The sequence below is a fragment of the Pan paniscus genome, chromosome 2 (assembly GCF_029289425.2).
Source record: "Pan paniscus chromosome 2, NHGRI_mPanPan1-v2.0_pri, whole genome shotgun sequence".
Taxonomy (NCBI): domain Eukaryota; kingdom Metazoa; phylum Chordata; class Mammalia; order Primates; family Hominidae; genus Pan; species Pan paniscus.
This window is the reverse complement of record NC_085926.1, coordinates 194508400-194534920: the sequence shown is the minus strand read 5'-3', so window position 1 is coordinate 194534920 and position 26521 is coordinate 194508400. Positions and strand designations below refer to the sequence as shown.

At 50.5% G+C, this 26521-nt stretch overlaps 1 protein-coding gene and 1 pseudogene across 1 annotated transcript; both read right to left on the bottom strand.

Moving 5' to 3' along the window:
* Nucleotides 1-1394: 1394 nt before the first annotated feature.
* Nucleotides 1395-24428, bottom strand: NRROS (negative regulator of reactive oxygen species). The gene is made up of 3 exons (XM_003806417.6): nucleotides 24297-24428; nucleotides 9538-9658; nucleotides 1395-4359 (listed from the first exon to the last, which is right to left on the bottom strand). Exons 2-3 carry the CDS (start codon nucleotides 9643-9645, stop codon nucleotides 2389-2391), a joined length of 2079 nt encoding a protein of 692 aa, XP_003806465.2. The 5' UTR covers nucleotides 9646-9658; nucleotides 24297-24428; the 3' UTR covers nucleotides 1395-2388.
* LOC129397490 (uncharacterized) lies at nucleotides 16119-23825 on the bottom strand (annotated as a pseudogene).
* Nucleotides 24429-26521: the final 2093 nt, after the last annotated feature.

Here is a 26521-nt window from a genome sequence, read left to right as displayed (position 1 = left end):
GCCACTGCACTCCAGCCTGGGCAACAAAGCGAGACTCAGGCTAATAAATAAATAAATAAATAAATAAAATGTACATGCAGCCATAAAAGGATACGGGACTTACTTTTCATTCATTTTGTTTGCTCAACGTCTCACTTCCTTTCTTAGGTTTGAAGAACTGTGCCCCCTCATAAGACTTTGGAGGACACAGAGCCTATCTTCTGCCATAGACACCTCGCCAAGGGGTACAGCATTGCCGTGCCAGTCCTTCTTGTACTCAGGGCAGGGGCACATGACCACGGTCAGGAGCTGGTGATGCAGCAGAATTTGGGGAGCATTTATTTCAGCAGAAGGTGGCAGGGGTGGCTGCAGCCATGCTCCCACAGTTACTGCTCATGGCATGGTTTGGGCTGAGGTCAGGAGTTCGAGACCAGCTGGTCCCAATTGCTACACAGCATCTTCTGTTCCTGCCCATTTTCCAAGCCTGTTTCTCAGCCTTCCCGAGAGTCCAGAGCTTACTAATATTCTCTTACTAAATGCGTAAGCTACTTAAATCAGACAGAACCGTCTTCAGTTGCATGAGACTAAGAACACTGATGGATACCAGAGGTGACGCATTAACTCAAGAGAAGCCGTCAGTGCACCAGCCACAGATAGATGCATTTGTCTAATTAGCTAGTGTTCACATTAGGAAACAGCAGGACCCCAGAGAAGGGTTTTGTTGATGGGGAGAGGAAATCAGGAGAGTCTGGTCTGATGTTGCGTTGGCTGATAGGACTTGCCCGGAGGGCTTCAAGGCGACCTGAGAGACATCCACGGCACTAGGCCGGGCGCAGTGCAGGAGGGAAAGGTGGGGTCATAACAAGGGCAAAGCCTAACAGGACCTGCCGCTAATGCTATTGAATGTGGGGCCTGAGATGGCCTTGTTCAAACCTCTGTAGAGCATCCAAGGGAAGTTTCTGCTTTGTCAGAGTGAGACCACTGATTTTATCTCTTTGATTTGCCTAAACATTTCTGCCGACAGTTAGTCTGCATGGTAATAGCTATCAGTTTGTGGGATTTCTAGCCTCTCTCCCTCCCCATCCCTCCCCCATTGCATTTAATTCCTTTATGATTTAGTAAGCAGGGATTAAAAACTTTGAGGACAGTGTAAATTCTAAACTACCAAAGGACGGGGGCTGTGTCCTTGTTATCTTTTCTCTCAGAGAGGAGCACAGACATTGTTCGTTAGTCATTGAACAGAGGGAGAAGGGAAGCTAAGAATCTAGTGAATACAGATACTGAACATCTGCTATGAAGTTGTAAGCAATTTTTTGTGAAGAGTTAGGAGGGTTCACAAGTGAGCAGAATTCATTCCTTTCTGCATTCCTCTTTACTTCCCTTCAGAACGAGGACTGTCTCTGGCAGTCGGCTTACTGACTGGATAAACTCGGGGCCAGTTATTATTCTCTTGGTTTCTCCATGGAAGAGTCATGTCTGTCTGCCAGAGACTCCGGGTATGAAGCCAGGGCACCTGGAGAGGGCCCAGCTAGAGGTCCATTATTTTATTTATTTGTTTATTTTTTGAGACGGGGTCTTGCTCCATCGCCCAGGCTGGGGTGCAGTGGTGTGATCTCGGTTCACTGCAACCTCCGCCTCCTGGGTTCAAGCAATTCTCCTGTCTCAGCCTCCCAAGTAGCTGGGATTACAGGTGCCCACCACCACACCCGGCTAATTTCTGTATTTTTAGTAGAGACGGGGTTTCACCATGTTCGCCAAGCTGGTCTTGAACTCCTGACCTCAGGTGACCCGCCTCAGCCTCCCAAAGTGCTAGGATCACAGGACCGTTCTGACGGCGGTGGCCGGTCACGCAGCAGGTGAGAGGCCTCATCTTATGATCTTGTCAGACCCTCCAGCTGTGCTTTGAAATGCTTTGTTGTCGTCCTCCTGCTATGAAATCCTTGTCCCTGGTGAGTCCCCAGGGCACGGACTCACCATCTCTAGCACCTGCTCTTGGAGTTCTTTTTCCAGTAGGTTGCATTGAATTGCTACCCTCGGCTCCATGGATGTCACCAAGGGGAGGACACTACAAAATAATCCAAGGGAAACCAAGAAACAATAAAAAAAAAAAAAAACACAAGCTGCATTTAATTTAAAAAATATTTATGAGACACATTGCCTTTTATTTCTAAAAAAGTCACTTAATAAATATTTTACCAAGATAATGAGGGTGAATTATAATGATGGAAAAAGAACTTGGGCGGTGGTGGGGGTGGGGGTGGGGGGTGGGCGATGAGGAATGGAAACATGTTAAATTTTAATTGAAACTTCAATTCGTCAGACTTGGCCTCTGCATCACATCTTGAAAGCCGGCAGAGAAAGTGTCCTGTTGTGTGCGGACCGAATTTCGAGTCTTGGCACACAGCCAGGTCAGTAAACCGAGGACCAGTGGCAGCGGCTCTTGATGACCTGAAGCAGAGGCTTCTTAAAAGTGAGGACGATGACAGTGCAGGCCACCAGCAGGGTGAGGCAGCTGGGGAGGATGAGCACGAGGTAGAGCAGGCCCAGGTCCAGCCGCTCCCACTTGCAGTCCCGAGGCACGCCTCCGGGCAGCTCCGTCACGCGGATGATCTTGGAGGAGAGGTTGCAGGTGACCATGGCCCAGTCGGCCACCGTCTGCCCATGCTGCAGGGCCCCCCAGCCGTCCACCCCACAGCAGTCATACGGATTCTGACTGAGGTAGATGGTCCGCAGACCTCTCGAGAGCTGCTCAGACACAGCCTTCTGGGGAAGGGCTGTGAGCGAGTTTCTACGGAGATCCAGGGTCTCCAGGGCCAGGCTGCCCCCAAACCTTGGGAAGGTGGTCAAGCAGTTCCCCGACAGATCTAAGTCCCTGAGATTCCCAAACCCAGAGAAGTCCAACGCCATAAAGCTGGAGTGGAGGCCCATGTTCCTGAGAGACAGGACCTGTAACATGGGGGCAACATCCTGGAGTGGGGCGAGGCTGCCATTCAGAACCCCCCAGTTGCTTGAGAGGTCTAAGTAGGTCAGGGAGGTCCCTTGGAATGGGCAGTCTGGCAATGCCCCCAGCCCACAGCCCTCCAGAGACAGGCTCCTTAAAGATGCCATATTCCTGAAATCCACACAGCTAGGGGGGCCCACCCGGTCCAAGGCAGCTGGCAGGGGACAAAGTGAGATCTGATTGTGGCTCATGTCAAGTGTAGTGATGTTCCTAGCATTGGCGAAGAGGCCAGGGGGGACGCCCAGGAGCTGGTTGGAGCTCAGGTTGAACAAGCGCAGGCTGCCCAGGCAGCTGGCCGGCCCCGGAGCCAGGTGCAGCTCCGACAGCTGGTTGTGGCTCAGGTCCAGCTCGGTGAGCGCTCCGGGGGGCTCGTGCTCCCGAATGTGGAGCGTCATCAGGCAATTCTGGTTGAGGTTCAGGTGGGAGAGGGAAGGCATTTTCCTCAGGAAGCCGTCTGGCAGGTACTGGAACTGGTTCTGGCTCATGTCCAGGAAGCGGAGATCTGCGAGGTCGCTGGAGGAAAACTCTTCCCAGAGGTTGACGGTGGTGATGTTGGTCACGTTGCCGTCCACGAGGAGGAACTGGGCCACCATCTCCCTCGGCGACGAGGTGTTGTACAGGTCCCGGTAGAAGCCCATGTTGTTGTCGCGCAGCAGGAGGGTACGCAACTTGCTGTGCTGGGGCAGCAGCGGGAAAAACAGCAGCTGGTTGTGAGACAGGTCCAGCGTCTCCAGTTCGAAGGCAGCCTCTGCCCCGGCCGCGAGGAACCACTCCAGGACGTTGTAGCTGACGTTGAGGACCCGCAGCTGCGTGAGCCCGAAGTCCACGATGCAGGGGAGGTTGTTGAAGGCCAGGTTGAGGTGCCTCAGCTCAGGCAGGCCGTCAAAAGCGCCGCCCTCGATCTCGAAGATGTAGTTCCTCTGCAGATCCAGCTCCCGGAGGCGCTCCAGGCCCTCGAAGGCGGAGTCGTCCAGCCGCATGATGGTGTTCCCCGCCAGGGACACGGAGCGCAGCGAGGAGAGGTTCTGGAGCATGAGGGCTGCCATGTCCTCCGTCAGGGAGTTTCCCGACAAGTCCAGCCTCCGCAGGCCCCGCAGGGCGTGGAGGGCGGCTGCCGTCTCTCTGTAGTTCTCCGAGAGGCGGTTGTCCCCCAGGCCCAGGCTGCGCAGGTGGCCTTGCTCCTGGAAGGCGCCGCGGCTGATGCGTTCCAGGTGGCAGCTGTGCAGGCTGAGGCTCTCCAGGAGAGGGTAAGGCTGCAGGGAGTGATTCCACAGGGTCTTCAGAGGGTTGGCATCCAGGATGAGCATCCGGGCGTGGGGCGGGAGGCTGCTGGGCACCGAAGCAAGGCTCTGCCCTCGGCAGTCAGCGGCTCCACCCACCTGCGGCCAAAACCACACTGGTCAGCAGGGAGGAGGCCCAGAGGCAAGCATTTATGCATAGAAACTTAGTTCACTTATCAGACTGTCCCTGCAACCGCCGGGGATGGCTCTAGAGATGTTCATTTTAAAAATAGGATAGACAAGGCCAGGCACGGTGGCTCATGCCTATAATCCTAGCACTTTGGGAGGCCGAGGCAGGTGGATCACTTGAGGTCAGGAGTTCGAAACTAGCCTGGCCAACATGGTGAGATCCTGTCTCTACAGGAAATACAAAAAACTAGCCGGGTGTGGTGGTGGACACCTGTAATCCCAGCTACTCCGGAGGCTGAGGCAGAGAATTGCTTGAACCCAGGAGGCAGAGATTGCAGTGAGCCGAGACTGCACTACTGCACTCCAGCCTGGGCGACAGAGCAAGACTCCATCTCAAAAAAAAAAAAAGGACTTGAGAGCTTTCACCATCCTGAATTGTACAGGGAAGTAAAGTGGGTCTGGAGGGGAGAAGTGAAGAGTCAGTGGCTGTGCTGGGACTGGAGCCCAGGGCTCTGAATGCCCAGCTCAGTGCTTTTCCTAAACAGGGCTCTACTCTGATCATGCAGAATAAGGAGGCGGGAGGGACGAGGCCACCCTGGTCACTCTGCAGAAAGCACACGTGCAGGATACTTTAATTCAGCCCCATGTTTTGCAAAATTGGCAAAAACAACCATCAGCCATAGGATGTTATTTAGGTGTCTAGGACAAAAATGGTTTTTTTTGTTTTTTGTTTTTTTGAGATGAAGTCTTACCCTGTCACCCAGGCTGGAGTGCAATGGTGTGATCTCAGCTCACTGCAATCTCTGCCTCCTGGGTTCGAGCAATTCTCCTGTTTCAGCCTCCCGAGTAGCTGGGATTACAGGCACATGCCACCATGCCCAGCTAACTTTTTTTGTATTTTTAGTAGAGACGGGGTTTCACCATGTTGACCAGGTTGGTCTCGAACTCCTGACTTCAGGTGATCTGCCTGCCTCGGCCTCCCAAAAGTGCCGGGATTACAGGCGTGAGCCACCGTGCCCGGCAAGAAAGAAGTTTTAAGTGATAAGATAGAGGAGCAATGGCATTCGTTTGCACAAGTTCGTCAGTAATACAAGGGCAGTGGTTGCCTACAATTGTGGGTTCAATCCCAGAGGGCAAGTGCAGCACGGCAACAGAGGAGGAAAATCCCGAGAGAGAGGTTAGAAGAAGCACAGGTTTGGAGGACAGACTCAAGTCTGAATCTCGGCTCTACCACCACTAGCAGTGGAATTTCTTGGCCCCTCGGGTTCTTTATCTGATAATTAAAATAAAACCTTCCAATAATTAAACATTGATACTGTATTGACATATGGAAACCTCAACTCTTCTGTCACCTCCACCTCTCTCTCAGAGAAACACCAGTCACCTTCTGTTCCATGTCTTTCTGGATCTTTCGTAAGATATTACCTACCTTTGTCTAAAAAACAAAAATAAGACCATACTGTGCAAACTGTTCAGTAACCTATTTTTCTCCCCCTGTCAATAAAGTATGACGGACTTATTGCCTTGGCAGTACAAATAAATGTGATCATAATCTTTTTAGGAAGCATATGCATTCATCTCATGAATAGCACAGTGGCTGAGAGCAAGAGTTCCAGGGCCAATGCTTCGTGGCTCTGCTTTTGATCAAATGGGTGACCTTTGGATGGTTACGGAACCAAAAGAGACCTCCATTACCCTGCCTGTAAAACTGAAATTATACTCGTCATTTTCGCATAGCGTTTTTTTTCAGGATCAAGTGTGACTGTTGAGGTGAAACACATTTACTGTGCTTAATAAATGTGAGCTATAATTATTAGGATGATCTAATTAATCATCTCCTATTGTTGAGCATTTGGGTTTCTCTAATTTCCAGACGAACGTTAGAAAGGATTTGCCAAGTTCTTTCCACATCCCCCTTCCCTCTTTGGTATTTTGATTGGGATTGCATTATAATTACAAAGTACTCTGGAAGAGAACTTTTATCTTTTTTTTTTTTTTGAGACAGAGTCTCACTCTTGTCGTCCAGGCTGGAGTGCAATGGCACCATCTCTGCTTGCTGCAACCTCTGCCTGCCGGGTTCAAGCAATTCTGCTGCCTTAGCCTCCCAAGTAGCTGGGATTACAGACTCACACCACCACACCGGGCTAATTTTGTATTTTTAGTAGAGGCAGAGTTTTGCCATGTTGGCCACCCTGACCTCGGGTGATCCACCTGCCTTGGCCTCCCCAAGTGCTGGGATTACAGGTGTGAGCCACCGCGCCCGGCCAGGTGTGTGTCTTTATGTGCGTGGGTGTTGCGCTCCTCCCTGCGTGTGGACTCACTGGAGAATGTTGTGGTCAGAGGCTTTCTTCACGCTATGGGGTGCTGTTCCACCACAGCTGCTGCAGTGGTGGGTCACACCTCTGCAATTCCCTGTGGCCCCACTGAAGTGATGTAGAAGGACCATATGGCCATCCCAGAAAAGCTTACCATGTCCACTTTCTTTTTCTTTTTTTTTTTTTTGATACGGAGTCTTGCTGTGTCGCCCAGGCTGGAGTGCACTGGCGCGATCTCAGCTCACTGCAACCTCGGCCTCCCTGGTTCAAGCGATTCGCCTGCCTCAGCCTCCTGAGTAGCTGAGATCACAGGTGCCCGTCACCATGCCTGGCTAATTTTTGTATTTTTAGTAGAGACGGGCTTTCACCATGTTGGTCAGGCTGGTCTCAAACTCCTGACCTCAGGTGATCTGCCTGCTTCGGCCTCCCAAAGTGCTGAGATTACAGGTGTGAGCCACCGCACCTGGCCAATGTCCACTTTCTAATAAGGTCAAATGGATAATGTGATGAGGGCCAGTGGAGGGCACCCAGACTCTCCAATTCTCAGTCCTCAACTCGGAAGAGCCGCAGGAAACCCACTCTTGGGGCTTCCTGGCAGCCAATTCTCTACTCCTGCCCACTGGGCCAGAAAGTGTCAAGCAGAGGGCCTTGCCTGAACTCTGAAAGGCTGTTCATTTATCTCTCCTCTTCCTGTGCCTGGTAACCCCTGAATAACTACTGTGTAGTTAATCCTTTATTGCCTCTGTAAGAGAATGCTGGAGGTCAAACATAGCAGAGATTAATAATAATATGAGTGATAACAGATAAAACGCATAGCACTGACTACCTACCAGGCACTGTCCTGAGTGCTTTACATGTATTAACCCATTTAATCATCAGTCAACACAGCATGATGTTATTGGTAGATATTATTATTACGTATATATTCTACAGATGGAGAAACTATGACCTAGAGTGACCCCAATGTCACCAGCTAAGGGTGGGGCTGGGTTTAAACCAGGCCAGTCTAGCTTGTAACCTCTATGTCATATTGGAATAGACTCTAGCACAGCGGTTATAGGTTCCTACTAAAAGAGGTTAAAAACCATGACAGCTATGCTTTAAGAATACATACTTGAATGTAAGTGTTAGCCCTGACATCCAATTTGTCTTCCCAGCGCCTAGTATATAATATGGCTCAAGAAATGTTTATTAAATATGTGTTTCATTTTTTTTTCTTTTTTGAGATGGAGTATCACTCTGTCACCCAGGCTGGAGTGCAGTGGCACGATGTCAGCTCACTGCAACCTCTGCCTCCCAGGTTCAAGCAATCTTCCTCAGCTTCCCGAGTAGCTGGGACTACAAGCATGTGCCACCATGCCTGGGTAATTTTTGTATTTTTAGTAGAGATGGGTTTTTACTATGTTGGCCAGGCTGGTCTCGACCTCTTGACCTTGTGATCTGCCCGCCTCGGCCTCCCAAAGTGCTGGGATGACAGGCGTGAGCCATGCACCTGGCCTAAATATGTGTTTCTTGAGCAGACTTTTGATATCATTGTTATACAGATGAAGGGGAAAATTACTGGAAATTTCTCAGTTTGGACCCAAATCTATTTTCACATCTAGGCTGAAAGCCCTAGAGAAGGCTTGGGTATCCACGCTCTGGGTCTTCTTAGCCTGAGTGTGGTCCGGGCTGCCCCTCTGCAGTGTGGCATGGCAGCAAGCCCTCCCCGCAGCTGTGTAAGCCTTAGCGGTCAACTCGTCCACAAGCTCTGAGGCAGGCTTCTCCACAAGCTCCGAGGCAGGCTTCTCCACAAGCTCCGAGGCAGGCTTCTCCACAAGCTCCGAGGCAGGCTTCTCCACAAGCTCTGAGGCAGGCTTCTCCAGCTCTCAAGCACCTTACCCGGAGATTCTCATACCATCGGTGCAGCTCGGTCATCCAGTTTTTTGTTTTGTTTTGTTTTTTTCTTTTTTTGAGAGAGTCTCACTCTGTCGCCCAGGATGGAGTGCAGGGGTGTGATCTCGGCTCACTGCAACCTCCGTCTCCTCAAGCGATTCTCCTCCTTCAGCTTCCTGAGTAGCTGGGATTACAGGCATGCACCATCACACCCAGCTAATTTTTGTATTTTTAGTAGAGACGGGGTTTCACCATGTTGGCCAGGCTAGTCTCGAACTCCTGACCTCAGGTGATCCGCCGGACTTGGCCTCCCTAAGTACTGAGATGACAGGCGTGAGCCACCGCGCCTGGCTTTTTTTTTTTTTTTTTTAAAGACAAGGTCTGGCCCCATCACCTAGGTTGGAGCGCAGGGGCATGATCTCAGCTCACTGCAACCTCCACTTCCCGGGCTCAAGCCACCCTCACATCTCAGCCTCCCAAGTAGCTGGGACTATAGGTGTGTGCCACCACACCTGACTGATTCTTGTATTTTGTAGAGATGTGGTTTCACCATGTTGCCCAGGCTAGTCTCCAACTCCTGGGCTCAAGTGATCTGCCTGCCTCGGCCTCCTAAAGTGCTGGGATTACAGGCCTGAGCCACCGCACCTGGCCTGAATCATCCAGATTTTTAACAAGTTGTTCTTGTTCCAGGAGGATGCCCTAGGCTGGTCTCGGATGCCTCCTATCCTCAGCAGGCGTGAGAACGGCGGGGCAGGGACTGCCTGGCTCTTCCCAGGAAGCATCTTAAAATCCTGTGGTTAAAGGGCAGCTGCACATGCCCCTGTGCTAGGCAGGCACAGAGTGATGCAGGCTCCTTCATTCTCTGCCCTTCCTGATGGACAATCTGTCAGCTTTCCGAATGGACCAAGCCTTGTCAGGACAGGAGCAGCCGACAGATCAGGGTTCAAGGGAAACTCACCAACTTGCAGACTCCTTGGGAGGCTGCTGTGGCTGTTCCACTTCTGTTCCTCCAGCCCACGGTCAGGAAGTGAAAACCCAGGCAGAGCCAAAGAGGCAGCAACTCCATCTCAAGGGCAGCCCTGTGGACAGAGAGCAGGGAAGAGGTAAGTCAGAGAAGGACATCCCAGAGGGCTGTTTGTATTATCGGCAGAAGGAGCCAGTTCCAATTCTACGTGGTCTTGGAGCTCTGTGGAGCTCCATAGAGGTGCAGCCCACAGGATACTCAGATACTTCCATTTAGCCAAGACTTCCGGCCTTTCACTGAAACTGTTGACAAGAACTCAATTTCATTTTGCCTCTACCACTTGATGGATGGGTGGCTGAACACTAAACTTCAGTGAGTCCAGCACAGAAGGGAGAAGCAAAAAGCTTGAGTAACCAGGCCTCCAGTCACCTGGAGTTTCCCATATTTTGTAATTCTGCTGAAGTTTTCCTGCCTCCAGCTCCAATCGGTCTGATGCATCCCCTGAGCTCAGTAAGTACTTGCTGAGTGAATGAATGAACAACTGGAGAGTGGACTGAGACGGAAACACGGATGGGGGCCTCTGTCCCGGAGTTACTCCCCAGCTGCTGATGTGGGGCTGTTACAAAAGCGTTGATCTCTTTGGTTCACTCATTTGACTATGACCCTTTGAAAAAAGAGGTTTGATATTTTGCTTGGACAGGGGGAAAAACGGAGGGAAAATGAAGAAGCAATCTTTGGGTAGAATAAAGGTGGTTAACGAAATGTGGTTGCCAGCCTGCTTGCCTGGCCAGTGCACAGAGAACAGCAGTAATGAGAAGGCTTGAAGGTATACACGCACCAGCAGAGATTCAGAACTAAGGGGAGCCATAAGGGAAATGCAATATACTCATCACATTTGCCAGGTGAACAAAGGCCCAGAGATACTACTCGAGGTTGTGGATGAACTTAGTGGCAGGGCTAAGAGCAGCCCCGCCTCGCTCCCCGAGCTCCGATGAGTGAGCAGGGCAGTTTCTCCCAGCAGCGAGGCTGCACTCACTGCTGCCCTGCTGGGGACCTGACGTCCAGTGCATGCCCCCAGCTCTGCATTCTGCAGACCCAGAGGCAAGAGCTGGCCCCAGCATTCCATCTGCCCCCTTCCTTGACACCTACCGAAGGCCCAGTGTCTGCCCTCCCATCTTCTCCTGGGCCAGCGGCACCTGCTCACCCCACCTGCTCGCTCCAGCCACTCAGGGGCCTCCTCTTTCCTTTCTTCAAATGCATTTAGGGATCTTGAAAGCTCATTTTACCTTCTTGATCAGATTTGAATGCTCACCAGTGCAAACAGACTAATTGAAGAGCTCAATGAAACCGGGTAAGCCAGCTTTCACTTCAGGCCAGGCCAACTCCCCTTACTACAGAGAGAACCTCCAATGCAGAATTTACCAGAACTTGCCAGACACTGGGAATCCCCTTCCAGACCCATTTCTGCCTCTGCACCCACACAGGAGTCATTGCCTTGTGGCCGGCACAGGGAAGAGAGGGCAGAAGCAGAGGTGTACGGGTTCCTGCCCTCAGGATCCCCCCAGCACCCTTCCCCGCCCCCACGCCCCTGAAACCTGGGATCACCACCACTGCCCACCATGAAATAAGGCTGCATATTTGCAGATTTAGTAAATTACAAGGCATCATTTCAATGCTAGATACATCCTTATACTAACAAATTGTTTATCTGACATTCAAACTTCACTGGGCATCCTGAATTTTACTGAGGGGAGATGGGGAGGTAAGAACCCTCCCTTCCTCCCTGGCTGCCTCTTGTCAGGTGTGGGGTGGTACCTGCTGCTGTGACTCCAGTGTTTCTAGAAGAGCCAACCCTGTGTATCGAAGAACTGAATCTAGACGTGTAAGGGGCAAGAGAGCAGGTCCCTCAGCGAAAAGGCAACCTTCAGACTGGAAGGCAAGCTAGGCCTTGTGTCACACTCAGGAGGGGCATTTTAATTTATGGGTCATCAAGAATTTTGCAAGTTTAAAACATATCCTCTCCTTCCTCCTAAACTCAGCCAACCAGCCCAGAAAAAAACTCTTGTTGTGGCCCTGGCAGGAAGCAGCAGGATATCATGGGAAGATCATGGAATTTGGAACCAAGCAGACCAGAGTTTGAATTCTGCCTCTGTTATTTGTTATTTGTCCTTCAGGAATTCAGACAAAGTCTCCAAGACTCGGAGAATCCGTCTACAAAATGGGAGTAATAATAACTATTCCAGAGTTGCATGAGAATAACCAGTCTCATGAATGTGAAAGGGCTTCATGGCTGTAAAGGTAGCGAGTAACACAATTATTAATTATTACTTGTGAGTTCCAAACACCAGTGAGTTGACTGAGTGCTGGTTATTCCTGTGTAATCTCCAAGGTAGTTCAACAGCTACACAAAGTCTAAAATAAAGGCCTGAGTAATGTGGCTGGAAGGATGAATTATACCAACTAGATGTGTAAAACATATGCAGGAAGGTTCGATTAAAAACTCTGCATTCATAAATTGCAGAGCAAGGCTAGCCCTGGGCACAGATGACTATGCTGGCTGACAGCGGTTTGTCCCCAGAGCTGCGCCTTCCCCTTCCCTGCTCTCCTCAGTGTGGCAGGGCTCTGACTTCTGAGGGTTCTGAATCTCAAACTCTGCTGTCACCTGGCCTCAAACTGCTGTCACCTGTCACAAACTCTGCTGGTTTAGTCAATGGAAGACACTCCTCCTGGGAGGTCAGACAGTAGAGGGCAGAAAGAATCCAGCATACTTCTCTCCCTTCCTCTCTGCCTTGGACAGAGACATCCTAGAGTTTCTTCCGCTGACCCCTAGGCTCTGGTGACACCACCTCCTCCTCTTTGTTTTTGTTCGTTTTGTTTTGTTTTTTGAGATGGAGTTTTGCTCTTGTTGCCCAGGTTGCAGTACAATGTTGTGATCTCGCCTCACTGCAACCTCCACCTCCTGGGTTCAACAATTCTCCTGCCTCAGCCTCCCAAGTAGCTGGGATTACAGGTGCACGCCACCACGCCTGGCTAATTTTTGTATTTTTAGTAGAGATGAGGTTTCACCATGTTGGCCAGGCTGGTCTCAAACTCATGACCTCAGGTGATCTGCCCGCCTTGACCTCCCAAAGTGATGGGATTACAGGCGTGAGTCATGGTGCCTGGCCCACCTTCTCCTCTTGTCCTCACCCTACCTAGGTGAGGATAAGAAGCTTCCTGAAGCTGCTCGTCGCTGTGTTGACTGTTTATTTGCTTTCTCAGCCTTTTCCACCATGTGTTGCCACTTTCTTGCATTAAATATCCTCTGTCTTAAATAATCTGGGCAGTTTCCGTTTCCTGGTTGGACCCTGACTAATACAATCACGTGAGAATGGCCAAGACCCAGTGCTAAATTAAAAGTATGTAATGACTGTAAAGAAATAAAAGGCTTTCAAAATAGTGACCATTGAGGTTGAGAAACACTCTTCGTAGAGTGTGTAGCTGCAGAGAGCTTCCTCAGAGCCATGGCACTGCAAAGAGTCCAAGATAAACAATCCTCTTGCCATATCTCTCTGCAAAATCCCGTGACTCATCCCCTGCATGCACAGGACTGCTTCCTCTCCTCCCACATCCTCAGGGCTGAGGACCACGCCACAGCACCTGCAGCTGTAAGAGGGCATCTAAGCCAGAGTGTGCCCAGCATGCAGGAACAGGTGGAAAGCCCAGCCGCTTCCCGAGGGGCTGCCAGCTGGTGAGTGTTCCTGGGACCCTGAGCTGCCTGTTGCTCCTGTCTGGACAAGGTTTGGCCCATTTGGAACACTGCTGCATTCTAACTAGTTATCATGGAATGCTGTGAGTCTACTCCATAGCCAACCTTGTCTATGAAGATGTGGTGTTGCTTTTTAGGCAGAGAAGACAACGTGGTTTTCTGCCTCCAGACCTGGTCATAGTAAGAAAGTGGTAAAAAGATTCATTCATAAAAACAACATGAATGGAGGTTGTATTCTGCAACAAGAGAATGCTGACAGTGAGGAAGAAGAACGTACAGCCATTGCAAAGAGTCTCCTTTGTTTCAGAAATTATGTTTGTTGCGAACAGGTGCGGTGGCTTACGCCTGTAATCCCAGCACTTTGGGAGGCCAAGGAGTGGGGGGTCACTGGGTCTCAGGAGTTCGAGACCAGCCTGAGCAAGGTGGCAAAACCCTGCCTCTCAAAAAAAAAATACAAAAATGGCCGGGCGCGGTGGCTCACTCCTGTAATCCCAGCACTTTGGAAGGCCGAGGCAGGCGGATCACCTGAGGTCAGGAGTTTGAGACCAGCCTGGCCAACCTGGTGAAACCCTGTCTCTACTAAAAATACAAAAATTAGCTGGGCGTGCTGGCAGATGCCTGTAATCCCAGCTACTCAGGAGGCTGAGGCAGGAGAATCGAACCTGGGAGGCGGAGGTTGCAGTGAGCGGAGATCTCGCTATTGCACTCCAACCTGGGCAGCAGAGCGAGACTCTGTCTCTAAAAAAAGAAATGCTACAGAGTAGCTCAGATCTGAATTTTGCTATTGTTTTGTTTTTAGAAAAGGATGCTGGATTTCTACTATTCAGGTGCACGCTGGATATCTGAATTGTTATCCCGGCCAGAGTGACGGCCTCTCCTTGTTGGAGCTGCTCGGACACCTTACCGTCCCCACCCCCACCTCCCCTGACTGCTACTACGTGAGCAGCTGCTGCCAGAGCTGGGACCGGACCCTCTCTGCTAAAGGGGCTCTGAGCAGGTGCCATACGTATGTTACCACGTAGTTAAGAATGTTCTCCTCAAAGTAACCAGAGAAGCTGAAAAAGCTTTACGGAAAGAGGTCTCCTGGGAAAGTGGGCAGCTCTCAGGGCACTCTGTGCTGGAAACAAATATTTTGGCTGGGCGCAGTGGCTCACGCCTGTAATCTCAGCACTTTGGGAGGCTGAGGCAGGTGATCACGAGGTCAGGAGATCAAGACCATCCTGGCTAACACAGTGAAACCCCGTCTCACTAAAAATACAAAAAATTAGCCGGGCGCGGTGGCGGGCGCCTGTAGTCCCATCTACTCGGGAGGCTGAGGCAGGAGAATGGCGTGAACCCGGGAGGTGGAGCTTGCAGTGAGCCGAGATCGCACCACTGCACTCCAACCTGGGCGACAGAGCGAGACTCCGTCTCAAAAAAAAAAAAGAAACAAATATTTCTCCCTGTGACTGGGGCGGGGCGGGGGCTCTCCAGAGGCAGAGTGCGCACAGGTGCAGCGTGTAAATGTGTGACAGTGACACTCATGGGCACACAAGGGCACACGGTGCCAGATGGAGGCCTCCACGAGAAAGGGAGTCTGCCTTTGACTGCAAGAAAAAGAGCAATTGCACCTGGGATCTGGGAGAATGGGAAGGGCAGCTGGTCACAGACCACCGAGAACAGATGATACAGAACAAAACCAACCCCCAGTCTGTGACCATTTCCAACAGTCCCTTCTCCAGGAAGCACTGGGAAGTCTCAAGCAAGCAGCTCTGGTCCCTCTGATTCTTAGCAAAACATTAGGATGACCTCAACTTTCACCAAATGTCCAAACTCAACACCCCCGTGGTGAGAGCTCCTGCCATTCTGAGCCTCTGAGTGTGATGCCTTAGGAAACAGGGTACTGTCCTGGTGGAACGCCTGCCAGAAACACTTGCCCTGAATCCAGTCATGAGGAAAGCCTCTGACAGATCCGGGCTGTAAGACGTCCTGCAAGGTAACTGGCCTGGACTTCTCAAGAGTCAGTCTTGAAAATCAAAGAAAGGCTGGAGTGGGGCTGGGGGTGTCTGTTCTAGATTACAAGTGACTAAGAAGCATTTAACCAAGTGCAGTGAATGAACCTTGAGTGGATGTTGGAATTTTTTTTTTTTTTTTTTTTTTTTGAGATGGAGTTTCACTCTTGTTGCCCAGGCTGGAGTGCAATGGCATAATCTCGGCTCATTGCAACCTCCGCCTCCCGGGTTCAAGTGATTCTCCTGCCTCAGCCTCCTGAGTAGCTGGGATTACAGGCATGCACCAGCATGCCTGGCTAATTTTGTATTTTTAGTAGAGATGGGGTTTTTCCATTTTGGTCAGGCTGGTCTTGAACTCCCGACCTCAGGTGATCCACCCAACTCAGCCTCCCAAAATGCTGGGATTACAGTCGTGAGCCACTGAGCTTGGCCGGATGTTGGATTTTAAAGAATCTCTAACAGAAAAGTATGAGACAATTGGGGAAATTTAAATAGGCACTAAGTGATGAGTTTTCAGATGCGCAGATGATATGAGGTCTGCAGGTCGGATAACAAGCCTGTGGTTATGTAAGACATCGCCTTTATTGTTAGGAAATGCACGCTGAAGCACTTACAGGGAACTTTCATGATGTCCGTAATTTATGTAACCTACCTTCAAATGGCTCAATAGAGACAGTAAAGCAAAATATTACTACTTGGTAAATTTAGTATTGTACTTTCTTGTAAACTTTTCTGTAAGTTTTAAAGTACTCACATTTAAAAATGAGGAAAATGAAATAAGTGTTCCTGAAAAGAGATGTTAAATTATGGTAATCTTTGTCCCCATATTTCCAGGAATCATTAACATACCTTTTTCAAACACTCTTCTCAGAAAGGTGCTTAGGAAACATTTGTTATGTTAAAAATGGAAATACAGGCTGGGCACAGTGGCTCACACCTGCAATCCCAGCACTTTGGGAGTCCGAGGTGGGTGGATCACCTGAGATCAGGGGTTCGAGACCAGCCTGGCCAACATAGAGAAACCCCGTCTCTACTAAAAATACAAAAATTAGCCAGGTGGCTGGGCGCGGTGGCTCACGCTTGTAATCCCAGCACTTTGGGAGGCCAAGGCCAGCAGATCACCTGAGGTTAGGAATTTGAGACCAGTCTGACCAACATGGTGAAACCCCGTCTCTACTAAAAATACAAAAATTAGCCGAGCATAGTGGCAGGCACCTGTAATTCCAGCTACTCGGGAGGCTGAGCCAAGAGTATCATTTGAACCTGGGAGGCAGAGGTTGCAGTGAGCCGAGATCATGCCATTGCACTCCAGCCTGGACAACGAAGTGGGACTCTGTCTCAAAAAATAAGCAAAAAGCAAAGAACCGATTGTGATCTTTGGTAAATTAATACATTCCTATATTTTGAAAAAGTAAATATTCAAATAGTGGATGCATTAACAAGAACTTGAAATTGAGGATTAGAACAACAAACATTTAGAATTGTGATGTGTGAATTCAGAGCTTGTGATTTGCTTCTCTAGCTTTCTCTTAATAATGAATTTGTTAAAATATAGACAATAAAATTGTTTTGACTTCTCCCCCTCTAAGAACTGTCTCACACCCTGCAGGTAGAACAGAAAATTGGCACACTTTTTCTGAAGAACAATTTAGCCAATTTATCAAAGACCTTGAAAGTCTGGATTCTTTTTGATTCAATGATTCAAGTTCTAGGAATTTATCCTAAGGAAATACAATGTACATAAAAATATTTTAAAAGAAATATTCATTGTAACATTAGTAAGAATAATAAAAAAGTGGAAACCATCAAAAGTCCAATAATGGAAGCACTGGCTAAATAAGTTATGATAAAACTACATGATAGGAATGACGTGGTGTGATAAAAAAATGCTTTGGTAGCAATATATTGATTGACGCAGAAAGACGTTCATAATAAAATAATATCAAGGAAAGGAAAGTGTAAAGCACAATGTGTAGTATAATCCCCAAGTTTGCTAAAAGAATACGCAGGCCAGAGAGGTGAAAAGAGAGGCACACGGCGGCTCGGCGAAGGCAGTGCCATGGTTCCCAGCACTGGTTAAACTCAGATCTCCAGTTCCCACCCGGTTCTCCGGTTCTCTGGTCAGCCTGGGCTGTACCGGGGCTCGTGGCGAGAGACTCTCTGGGAATGGGTGAGGCTCTGCCTCCACCGGGGGATTTAGAGTCCCCAGCAACCCTTCTTCCCTTGGGCCCTTCCCACAGCGACTCCAGACAGCCAGTGTGAGGAGCCCGCTTTGAGCACCTCCCTGCTCAGCCCTCACTTCCTTAGGGCCACGAATAAGCCAACTGGCTTCCCTACGTGGTCAGCGTCGGCCTGGTAGAGCCATCAGAGGTCAGTTCACCTCGTCCTGTTCCATGCCCACAGGCTGCCATCTGGCCACAGGTCTTAATAAATGCAAACCTGCTCCCACTGGGAGGTGACACCTCGCCCTTGCATGCTGGTGGTGGCTGGTGGTGGGTCCTCGGTGTCACCTTTCTATAGGAGAGACCCACATAATCTCTGCTGATAGGCGCTCAACTGCATAACGCATTAGCATCTGATTTCCCTTCAGTATCACAAGTTTGTTCCCTCTGGTCACTTCTGAGGGAGTGGCTACCTGCCACCGCCCTCCTCGATAAGAAGGAGAAGGTGCGACCTGTGTAGAGGAAGGGACCCTGGGCTGGGGAAGGAGACCTGGGCCCAAGCCTGGCTCCTTCACTCTGGTGGTGGCCACGGAGGACAGCACTTGCCTTGATGGCCTCACAGGGTTGGGTCAAGACTGAATGGGACAGTGTGTGTGAAAAGGCTTTGTCGATGTAAGGGAATGTTCGGACTTCAAGTTCAGTGGGCGGGGGACCCCACCAAGCCCTCCAAGGCCTGCAGGAGGACACGCCCCCACTGGAGGGGGACAGACACTTTCTACAGTGAGACAAAGAGGTGTATTATTCAAAGGGAAAGCAGAGTTCCTCTGTGCAAACAGCAAGCTGGTGTTGAGGGAAATACAGTGAAGGAGAAGGAGATTTCGTCCCTTCTCCCACCCCTGGGAGCTGCAGCGTGTGGACCCTGGGATGTCCAGGGGAGAAGCGAGCACCCAGGGTCCACGGTAGACTGTGGGCAGGGATTTTTTATGGGTGATGACAGCGGCTTAGTGGCCCCAGTGGGAAAACAATGAAAATATATCCCCCCACCCCGACTACTTGGTTTCCTTGAGAAAGCGTACAATTGAAGAATGAAAGCATATGGATTCCTGACAAGAGGCCGATTCAAAGGTGAATTCAGTGGTGTTCGAGGTCTGCATAATCGCTCCCAGATTCTGTCCGGGCTCTTCACTGTGACAGCTCGCGCTTACTGAGTGCTCGCCTTGGAACACGGGCTATACCGGGTACTTTACATATAATTCCCACAAAAATCCTAGCAGGTAAATGTTGTCATCTCCATTTCACACTTGGTCAGTGGCGGCTCACATAGGTTTAGGCTGTATAGCTAGAGAATGTTAGAGCCACAATTCAAACCCAGGTCTGTGACTTCTGCATCAACTCAACCTTAATACCACAAGCCCCAGCCACCCTGGGATGCCTGCGACCCTTGACTAAATCACGCATGCCCACACGCTCTGTCCTCTGTGGGAAAGGCTCTTTTGCTGGTCTTGTTCACCTGCAAAGCTCTTATTCATCCTGCCAGGCTCAGTGCTGGTATCACCTCCTCATCACAAACTAAAAGTTCAGTGGAGCAATAACCCAGTAATTCATATGACAGTGTATTATAGGTAGCTACAGTTCCTATGGAAGTTTTCTAATTTCTTATTATTTGATTTTTATGATCATGACAAGGAATGTGAACAGTTACTAGGTACTGTTAGTCATTTAACTTTTCCCCAACAACATACATCTATCCATCTATCTATCCTTCTGTCCATCTTTCTTTCTCCTTTTTTTTTAGAGGTCTTGCTATGTTGCCCAGGCTGGAGTGCAGTAGTTATTCACAGATGGGATTGTAGCACACTACAGTCTCAAGCTCCCAGCCTCAAGTAGTCCTCCCACCTAGGGCTACCGAGTAGCTGGGGCTACAGGCACACAACACCACCCATGCCACCTTTCTTTCTTTCTTTCCTTTTTGACAGAGTCTCACTCTGTCGCCAGACTGGAGTGCAATGGTGCGATCTCTGCTTGCTGAGATCTCTGCTTCCGGGGTTCAAGAGATTCTCCTGCCTCAGCCTCCCAGGTAGCTGGGATCACAGGCACCAGATCACCACAGATCACCATCACACCTGGGTAATTTTTGTATTTTTAATAGAGATGGGGTTTCACCATGTTGGCCAGACTGGTCTCAAACTCCCGCCCTGGCCTCCCAAAGTGCTGGGATTACAGGTGTGAGCCACTGCACCCAGCCTGATCGTGCATTTCAAAGTACATTGCAGTCATTGATATACTTTCCTTTAAATATTTCAGAATGCATATCAAGTGATTTAACTTTTTTTTTTTCTTTTTTGAGACGGGGTCTCACTCTGTTACCCAGGCTAGAGTGCAGCGGCGTGACCTTGGCTCACTGCAACCTCCGCCTCCAGGGTACAAGCGATTCTCCTGCCTCAGCCTCCCAAGTAGCTGTGCCATGCGGTGCCTGATATTCTGAACAGCACCCCTGAGTTATCATGGGACCATGGCCTTCTGTGAGACAAAGCAAGACGGGGGCTGTCAGAGGCCTTCAAAATGGCTCTAACCTTCTCTAGCCAGAGAGCCTAGAGGAAAACTGGGGATTTGGAAGGAGATGAGAAGCTGAATGGAAGCATCAGTTTAAGGACCTGAGGAAGGGCCCAATAACCTAGAACAAGAGAGCGGCCACTGGGGGAGGCCCATGAGGAGGTCTCAGGGTGTCAGGCTGGCTGGTGACAGGGAGACCGCTAACTTGCTGAAGTTGAAGGAGGTGGTCCAGGGCCAGGCAGGGAAAGCCCTGCTCCCCACTGAGCCTGCAGGGCCAAGGGAAAAGGCTCAGCCTTGGTGTCTGAGGACCACAGAGGGGAGACACTGCAGGGCCGAGGGAAAGGGCTCAGCCTTGGTGCCTGAGGACCACAGAGGGGAGACACTGCAAGGGCAGAAGAGACCTCAGGGATCAGGGCTGGAGCAGGAGAGGAGTGAATGACAGTAGGGAGGATCAGCAGGAGTCCATGTCCAGTTGACATCTGAAATGGAGTGACATGAGCTTAGGAGAACACAATGTGTACCCATGGGTGGGCCCCTGCCAGGCACTGTGGGTGTGGGGTTGCCTGAGACACTTAGGTCCTGCTTGAGAACCGACAGGTGAAAAGACGGAGCGTTATGTGCTCTCTCCTGGGAGAAATCCCCTCCCGGTCCTTCTCTTTCTTGGAGGTGGCAGCAGAAAGTTGCTTGGTGCACATGGCGCAGCACCTGCCTTAGGCAACCTTTTGGGTTGGGGCTGGAGGAGGGGAGTCCCTGTGACCTCACCAGGCTTTGTGGCCGCATTGAGCCTATCCAGTACCAGCCTGCTCCTCGCGCCCACCTCGTGGGTGAGGACCATGACGAGGTTCCACTTCCTCCTTTCTTCACTCTGTTCACTCTGAAATCCCTCAGGCATTAAAGTGAGAAAAGACACATTGGCTTGGGCTCAGCACCTGACTCCGTTCGCTCTGGAAATTGGTTGGTTTCGCCTACTCACATTCGTTTCTCCTTCTGGTAACAACCCCTCAATTCCCTTTTGAGAAAATCACCCCCTTTCTTTCCTTTTTTTCTTTAGAAAATGTTTAATTGTAGTAAAATACACAAAACATGAAAGCGATTCTCTTTTTTTTTTTTTGAGACAGAGTTTTGCTCTTGTGGCTCAGGCTGGAGTGCAATGGCACAATCATCTCGGCTCACTGCAACCTCCGCCTCCGAGGTTCAAGCGACTCTCCTGCCTCAGCCTCCTGAGTAGCTGGGATTACAGGCACGCACCACCACACCCAGCTAATTTTTGTATTTTTAGTAGTGACGGGGTTTCACCATTTTGGCCAGGCTGGTCTCAAACTCCTGACCTCCTGATCCACCCGCCTCGGCCTCCCAAAGTGCTGGGATTACAGGGATGAGCCACCGCGCCCGGCCGAAAGTGACCATCTTAACCCTTTTGAGGTGTACAATTCAGTAGTGTTAAGTCCCCTTCGCGGCTGTGCAACCAACCCCCTTCCTTTCTTCAAAAGTCTGTGTGTTCGGGTCTGATCCCAGCTCCTGGTTCCAGGGCGGGGCCTATGAGTAAGGCTGGGCCCGTGAGAGCACTCCATTTTCCTAACAGGCTCATCATAAAAGCCAAGCCCATGAGAATCAATCCACAGGCAGTTGCTAGAACTCATGGAAAGGAGACTTGCTCTTTCTGTTTCAGATGCCAAACCGGTAGGAATACAGTTGGAGCTGCAGGCAGCCATCTTTGCCACCAGCTCCGGGACTTGCCCGGTAAAGAGGCCCACAGAGAGGAAGGCAAAGCTGAGGAAAGGAGACAGATGGATTCCTGGCAATGCCGTTTGAGCATCTGGACTCAGCCATGCCTGAAACTATTGCCCATACACTTTTCAGTTATTTGAAACAATAAATCCTTTTTTTTTTTTTTTTTTTTTTTGCTGAAGCATATTTACATTGGTTTTTTGTCATTTGCTACCAAACCAATCTATCTAAGAATCTGATTCTTGAACTCGGGCTTATTGTTGCACGTGAGGCTTATAAGATCCAAGCACTGATGTCCTTTTTCCTTCACGTCTCTGAGCTTTCAGAAATCATCACCTAACCTAGCCCCGAGCCCCATCACAGAATGACCACATGACATTTGCTTCATGATGAAGTTGAGAAAAATGGTTTGGGAGGAAAGTGAGTATAATAAAGAAGTTCCACCAAAGGCAAAAACATGACAAATGTTTGTCACTGATGTGCGATGACACATCAACAAGCATCAGTGAGCACAGACATCTGTAAGTGTGTCATACACACAGCATGTCCTAAGAAAGACAGTGTTTTCAGTCGTGGTTGAAAGTCCACCCTCTCCTGACTTCTGAGGCTCTAAAATGGATCTGCGCCTGATGTGAGGGACAGTCATTGTCCATACGAGAGTCTGGTGCACACTGTGCAGTGTGGACGCACCCCGCAGCCAGAATGCAGGTTGTCATCAGTACTAGCATCTCTCTTCCAAAAGAGTCAAGACTGGAGACAGACGGGTCAATGTACTCTTAATGCACACCCCAGAACAAAGATACTAGGCGTCTGCTCTCTGTTTTGGAGTCTACCAGGTATGTCTCATCATCAAAGAGCAGGAACTCTTGGATGATGAATTTTAAAACTATGAGAGATTAAGTTGATATGTGTTTTCATGAAGTTCCCATGAGGGCACTCATTACATGAAAGCTGGGTGTGGTGACTCACGCCCACACTCCCAGCACTTTGGGAGGCCAAGGCAGGAGGATTGCTTGAGCCCAGGAGTTTGAGACCAGCCTGGGCAACACAGCAAGATCCTGTCTCTACAAAAAAATTTTAAAAATTAGCTGGCATGGTGGTGTGCACCTGTTGTCCTAGCTACTCAGGTGACTGAAGAAGGAGGATTATTTGAGCCCAAGAGTTTGAGGCTGCAGTGATCTGTGATCGTGCCACAGAACTCCAGTCTGGGCAACAGAGCAAAAGCCTGTCTCTAAAAATAAATAAATAAATAAATATATTTTAAAAAAGTGCCTTCTTTGTGAAGCTGAGTTTGTTTTGTTTTGTTTTTTAACCTAAAGGCAGGAGTTAAGGTTTTTTCCTGGGCCCATGATTCTATAATCTCCTTTAGGGACTCTCGGGCATACACATACAAACCTAAGGGGTGTGTGAGGAGAATAAATACGTATTGTAAATGTAAAGCCCAGCAAACCCTCAGCATCCACAGAACAGTCTGTGTGTCACAGCCGGCAGGTGAGGAGCACACAGGAAAGCACGGAGGGCCACAGACGCTGAATGTTTCTAGCACCCAGACTCCTAACAGGCTGTGCCCATCATGAAGAAGCCTCCGGTGGGGTCCCCTCAGCCCCTCCGGAAGCACAGCAGCCCCGACCAGCCCTGTCCGGAGGCTCCATTCCTAGGACCCCGATCCGGCCTCCTCCAGTCCCAGCCACCAACTGGCACGTGTTCACCTTCTCTCAGAGGCAGCACCAAGCCACACCAGTGGCTCCCTACTTCTTTCTGTCTAGCTCCTGGGTACGTGGGGAAGTACGCTGACCCCTTCAGAAGCCGGCCCACATGCAGGGGCCACGAGGGCTACGGAAGAGCGCCCGAGTCTTCGTCGCCCTCCTGTTAGTCTCCCTCTGATAAGCCATGGATCTAAGTCTAGGCTAAGATCCAAGTCACAGAGCCCCAGTGAATCTCCCAAGGACAAACGTTCTGTGGGAGAAGAGGCTTTGCACATTTTCACAGCTGTATCCCCAGGGCCTTGGACAGGCCTGGCACGTGGACGGCATCTGTGAATAGGTGTTGCTGTTAACCAGTCTTAGTGTCTTCATCTATGAAATAGTGGTTCTCAATCCACGTTGTGGGGCAGGAAAGGAGAGCCCAGTGCTCAGCATGCTGAGTGTGCACAGAGCGGTCTCATCATATCCAGTCGCCCAGCCCAGGGAGGGAGCATCTCTGTTCCCATTTTGCAGATGAGAAAACTGAGGCTCAGAAACCTTAACTGTCTGCTCACATGCTCCCTGCAGAGCCAGGACTCAAACCCACGTCTGAGGCTGAAGCCCTCGTGGTTTCCACTACGTCGCACCCCCTTTCTCAGCTCTAAGTGCTCCTGGAGGGAGGCATTTCCACCTCCACCCAGAGCTGCAGCCCCCCACGCCCAGCACAAAAGCGGCGGCGCTTGGACGCAGCAAGCCACAGCTTCCTCGTCGGCCCTGAGCTGCGGGCCGCGGACGCTGACCTCCTACCACCCAACCTCGCTCGAGCTCGCCCACCTGGAGGAGGGCCCCGGCTGTGCCCCGGGGACGCCCCCACGCGGGAAATACTCACGGCTCCCGCAGGCGCAGGCGGCTGCGCGGGGCGCATCCTCTCCGGGGGCTCCGGCCTCCTCGAGAGCAGCCGAACGCGGGGCTGGGCTACCTCCTTGCTGTGGGGCATCAGATTATTTTAGCACCAGCGGAAGGAACAGACGGAAACTGAAGTCACATGGAGAGCGGGCTGCTCAGCGACTCAGCACAGGCTCACTCAGATCCGGCCTCTTAGAGGGAACTGCGCGGGGCGCGGGGCGCGGGGCGCGGGGCGCGGGGCGCGGGGGGGCGCGGGGCGCGGGGCGCGGGGCGCGGGGCGCGGGGGGGCGCGGGGCGCGGGGCGCGGGGCGCGGGGAGCTGGCCCCGGAACACCTGCCGGCCTAGGAGCCGAGCAGCGGGGATGTTGAAACGACCTTCCAGCAACGCTGACGAGGCTCCCCCGGCTTTCTCGCGTGGGTGCCTTTGCAGGGCCGGGGGTGGCCAGCTAGGGGGGCCCCTTGCCCATGAGGTCTGCTGACCCAGAAACTTTGCCACGAGGTTCCAGCCAAGGACCAAGCTGAGGCCGACTTTGGGAACGGCGGCACCGCGGTAAAGAGGGACAGCCCGCCGTCTGGAAGGGTCAGCCGCTCAGCCAGTCTGTCTTCTTATCCACTCAGCTGGTCCTTGTGGATAATCTCCTTTACGGACCCTGACTGTGTTAGAAAGAAGGGGAATTGCTTTGTCGAGGCCTGTCAGAGAGTGCCAAGAGCTTCTTGATCTTAGACTGCGTGGATGGGTTTTTTTGTACCTGATGTGTACAAAGTTCCCTGCCAGCTCTTGCCAAGAATTCAAAGGAATAAGAATAATTGATAATATAGCCATCATCGAAGCAGCGCCAGACACTGTGCTAAGAGCTTCATATGCATTATCCCAGCGCTCCTGTTCTCGAGGAACTACTGTCGTCTAGAGAAGGTGAAATATTTACAGCGCCTGCTGCATGTAGAGTGACGTGGACCACCATAGTCGGGGGCTCAGACAAGGGGCCTCCAGTTCTGATCTCTCTCACTCCCCTTCAAATCTGAAACGTTGAACTGTCCTGCAGGATTGGGTCACCTCTCTTATAGCCTGTGATTTGTGATTGTGTGTAGCATTGTCCATCCTAAGAGAACAGGAGCCAAGTCCTTTTCACTCCAAACATCTGGCACATTGTCTCTGCTTTCTACAATAGTCACTCATGGCCGGGCACAGAGGCTCAGGCTTGTAATCCTAGCATTTTGGCAGGCCAAGGCAGGTGGACCGCCTGAGTGCAAGACCAGCCTGGGCAACATACTGAGACTCCGTATGTACAAAAAATTTAAAACTTAGCCAGACCTGGTGGCACGCACCTGTAGTCCCAGCTATTTGGGAGGCTGAGGTGGGAGGATCACCTGAGCACAGGGAGGTTGAGGCTGCAGTGAGCCAGGATCACGCCATTGCACTTCAGCCTGTGTGACAGAGTGTGACTCTGTCTTTAAAAAAATAAAAATAATTTAAAAAATAAAATATTATCTCATAATGGTAATAACAATCACACCAATGAAAAAGCTAAATAAAGATCAAATTGTTGCAAACCCAGGTGCTTGATTCAGGCCTCTTTCTCTCCTGTATGCACATTCTCTACTTCATGTCTTTTGTGTCTACCAATCTGTTGGTAACTCCCCAGTTTTAATTTCTAGCTCCAACATTCTCTTCCACGAGAGAAGATCCAGACTTGCATTTTTAACTGTCTGCTGGTCAATCAACTGCTACATGTCCCAGAGTCACCATAACATGATGTATCCCAAACTCAACTCTCTCTCTTTTTTTTTGAGACAGTCTTGCTCTGTCACCCAGGCTGGAGCAGTGGTGCAATCTCAGCTCACTGCAACCTCTGCCTCCCAGGTTCAAGTGATTCTCCTGCCTCAACCTCCCAAGTAGCTGGAATTACAGGCGCCCACCACCACGCCCGGCTAATTTTTGTGTTTTTAGTAGAGATGGGATTTCACCATGTTGGCCAGGGTGGTCTCAAACTCCTGACCTCAGGTGATCTGCCCACCTCAGTCTCTCAGAGTCCTGGGATTACAGGCATGAGCCACTGTGCCTGGCCCCAGACTCAACTCTTATCCTTTGTCTCAGCAGTTTCTCTCCTATATGGCTGTCACACTTTATGGTATGTTTCAGCCCAGACAGTCCAGCCCTCACAGACTTCATCCTTCATATCTAATTGACCCCCAATTCCTGCTGATTCTA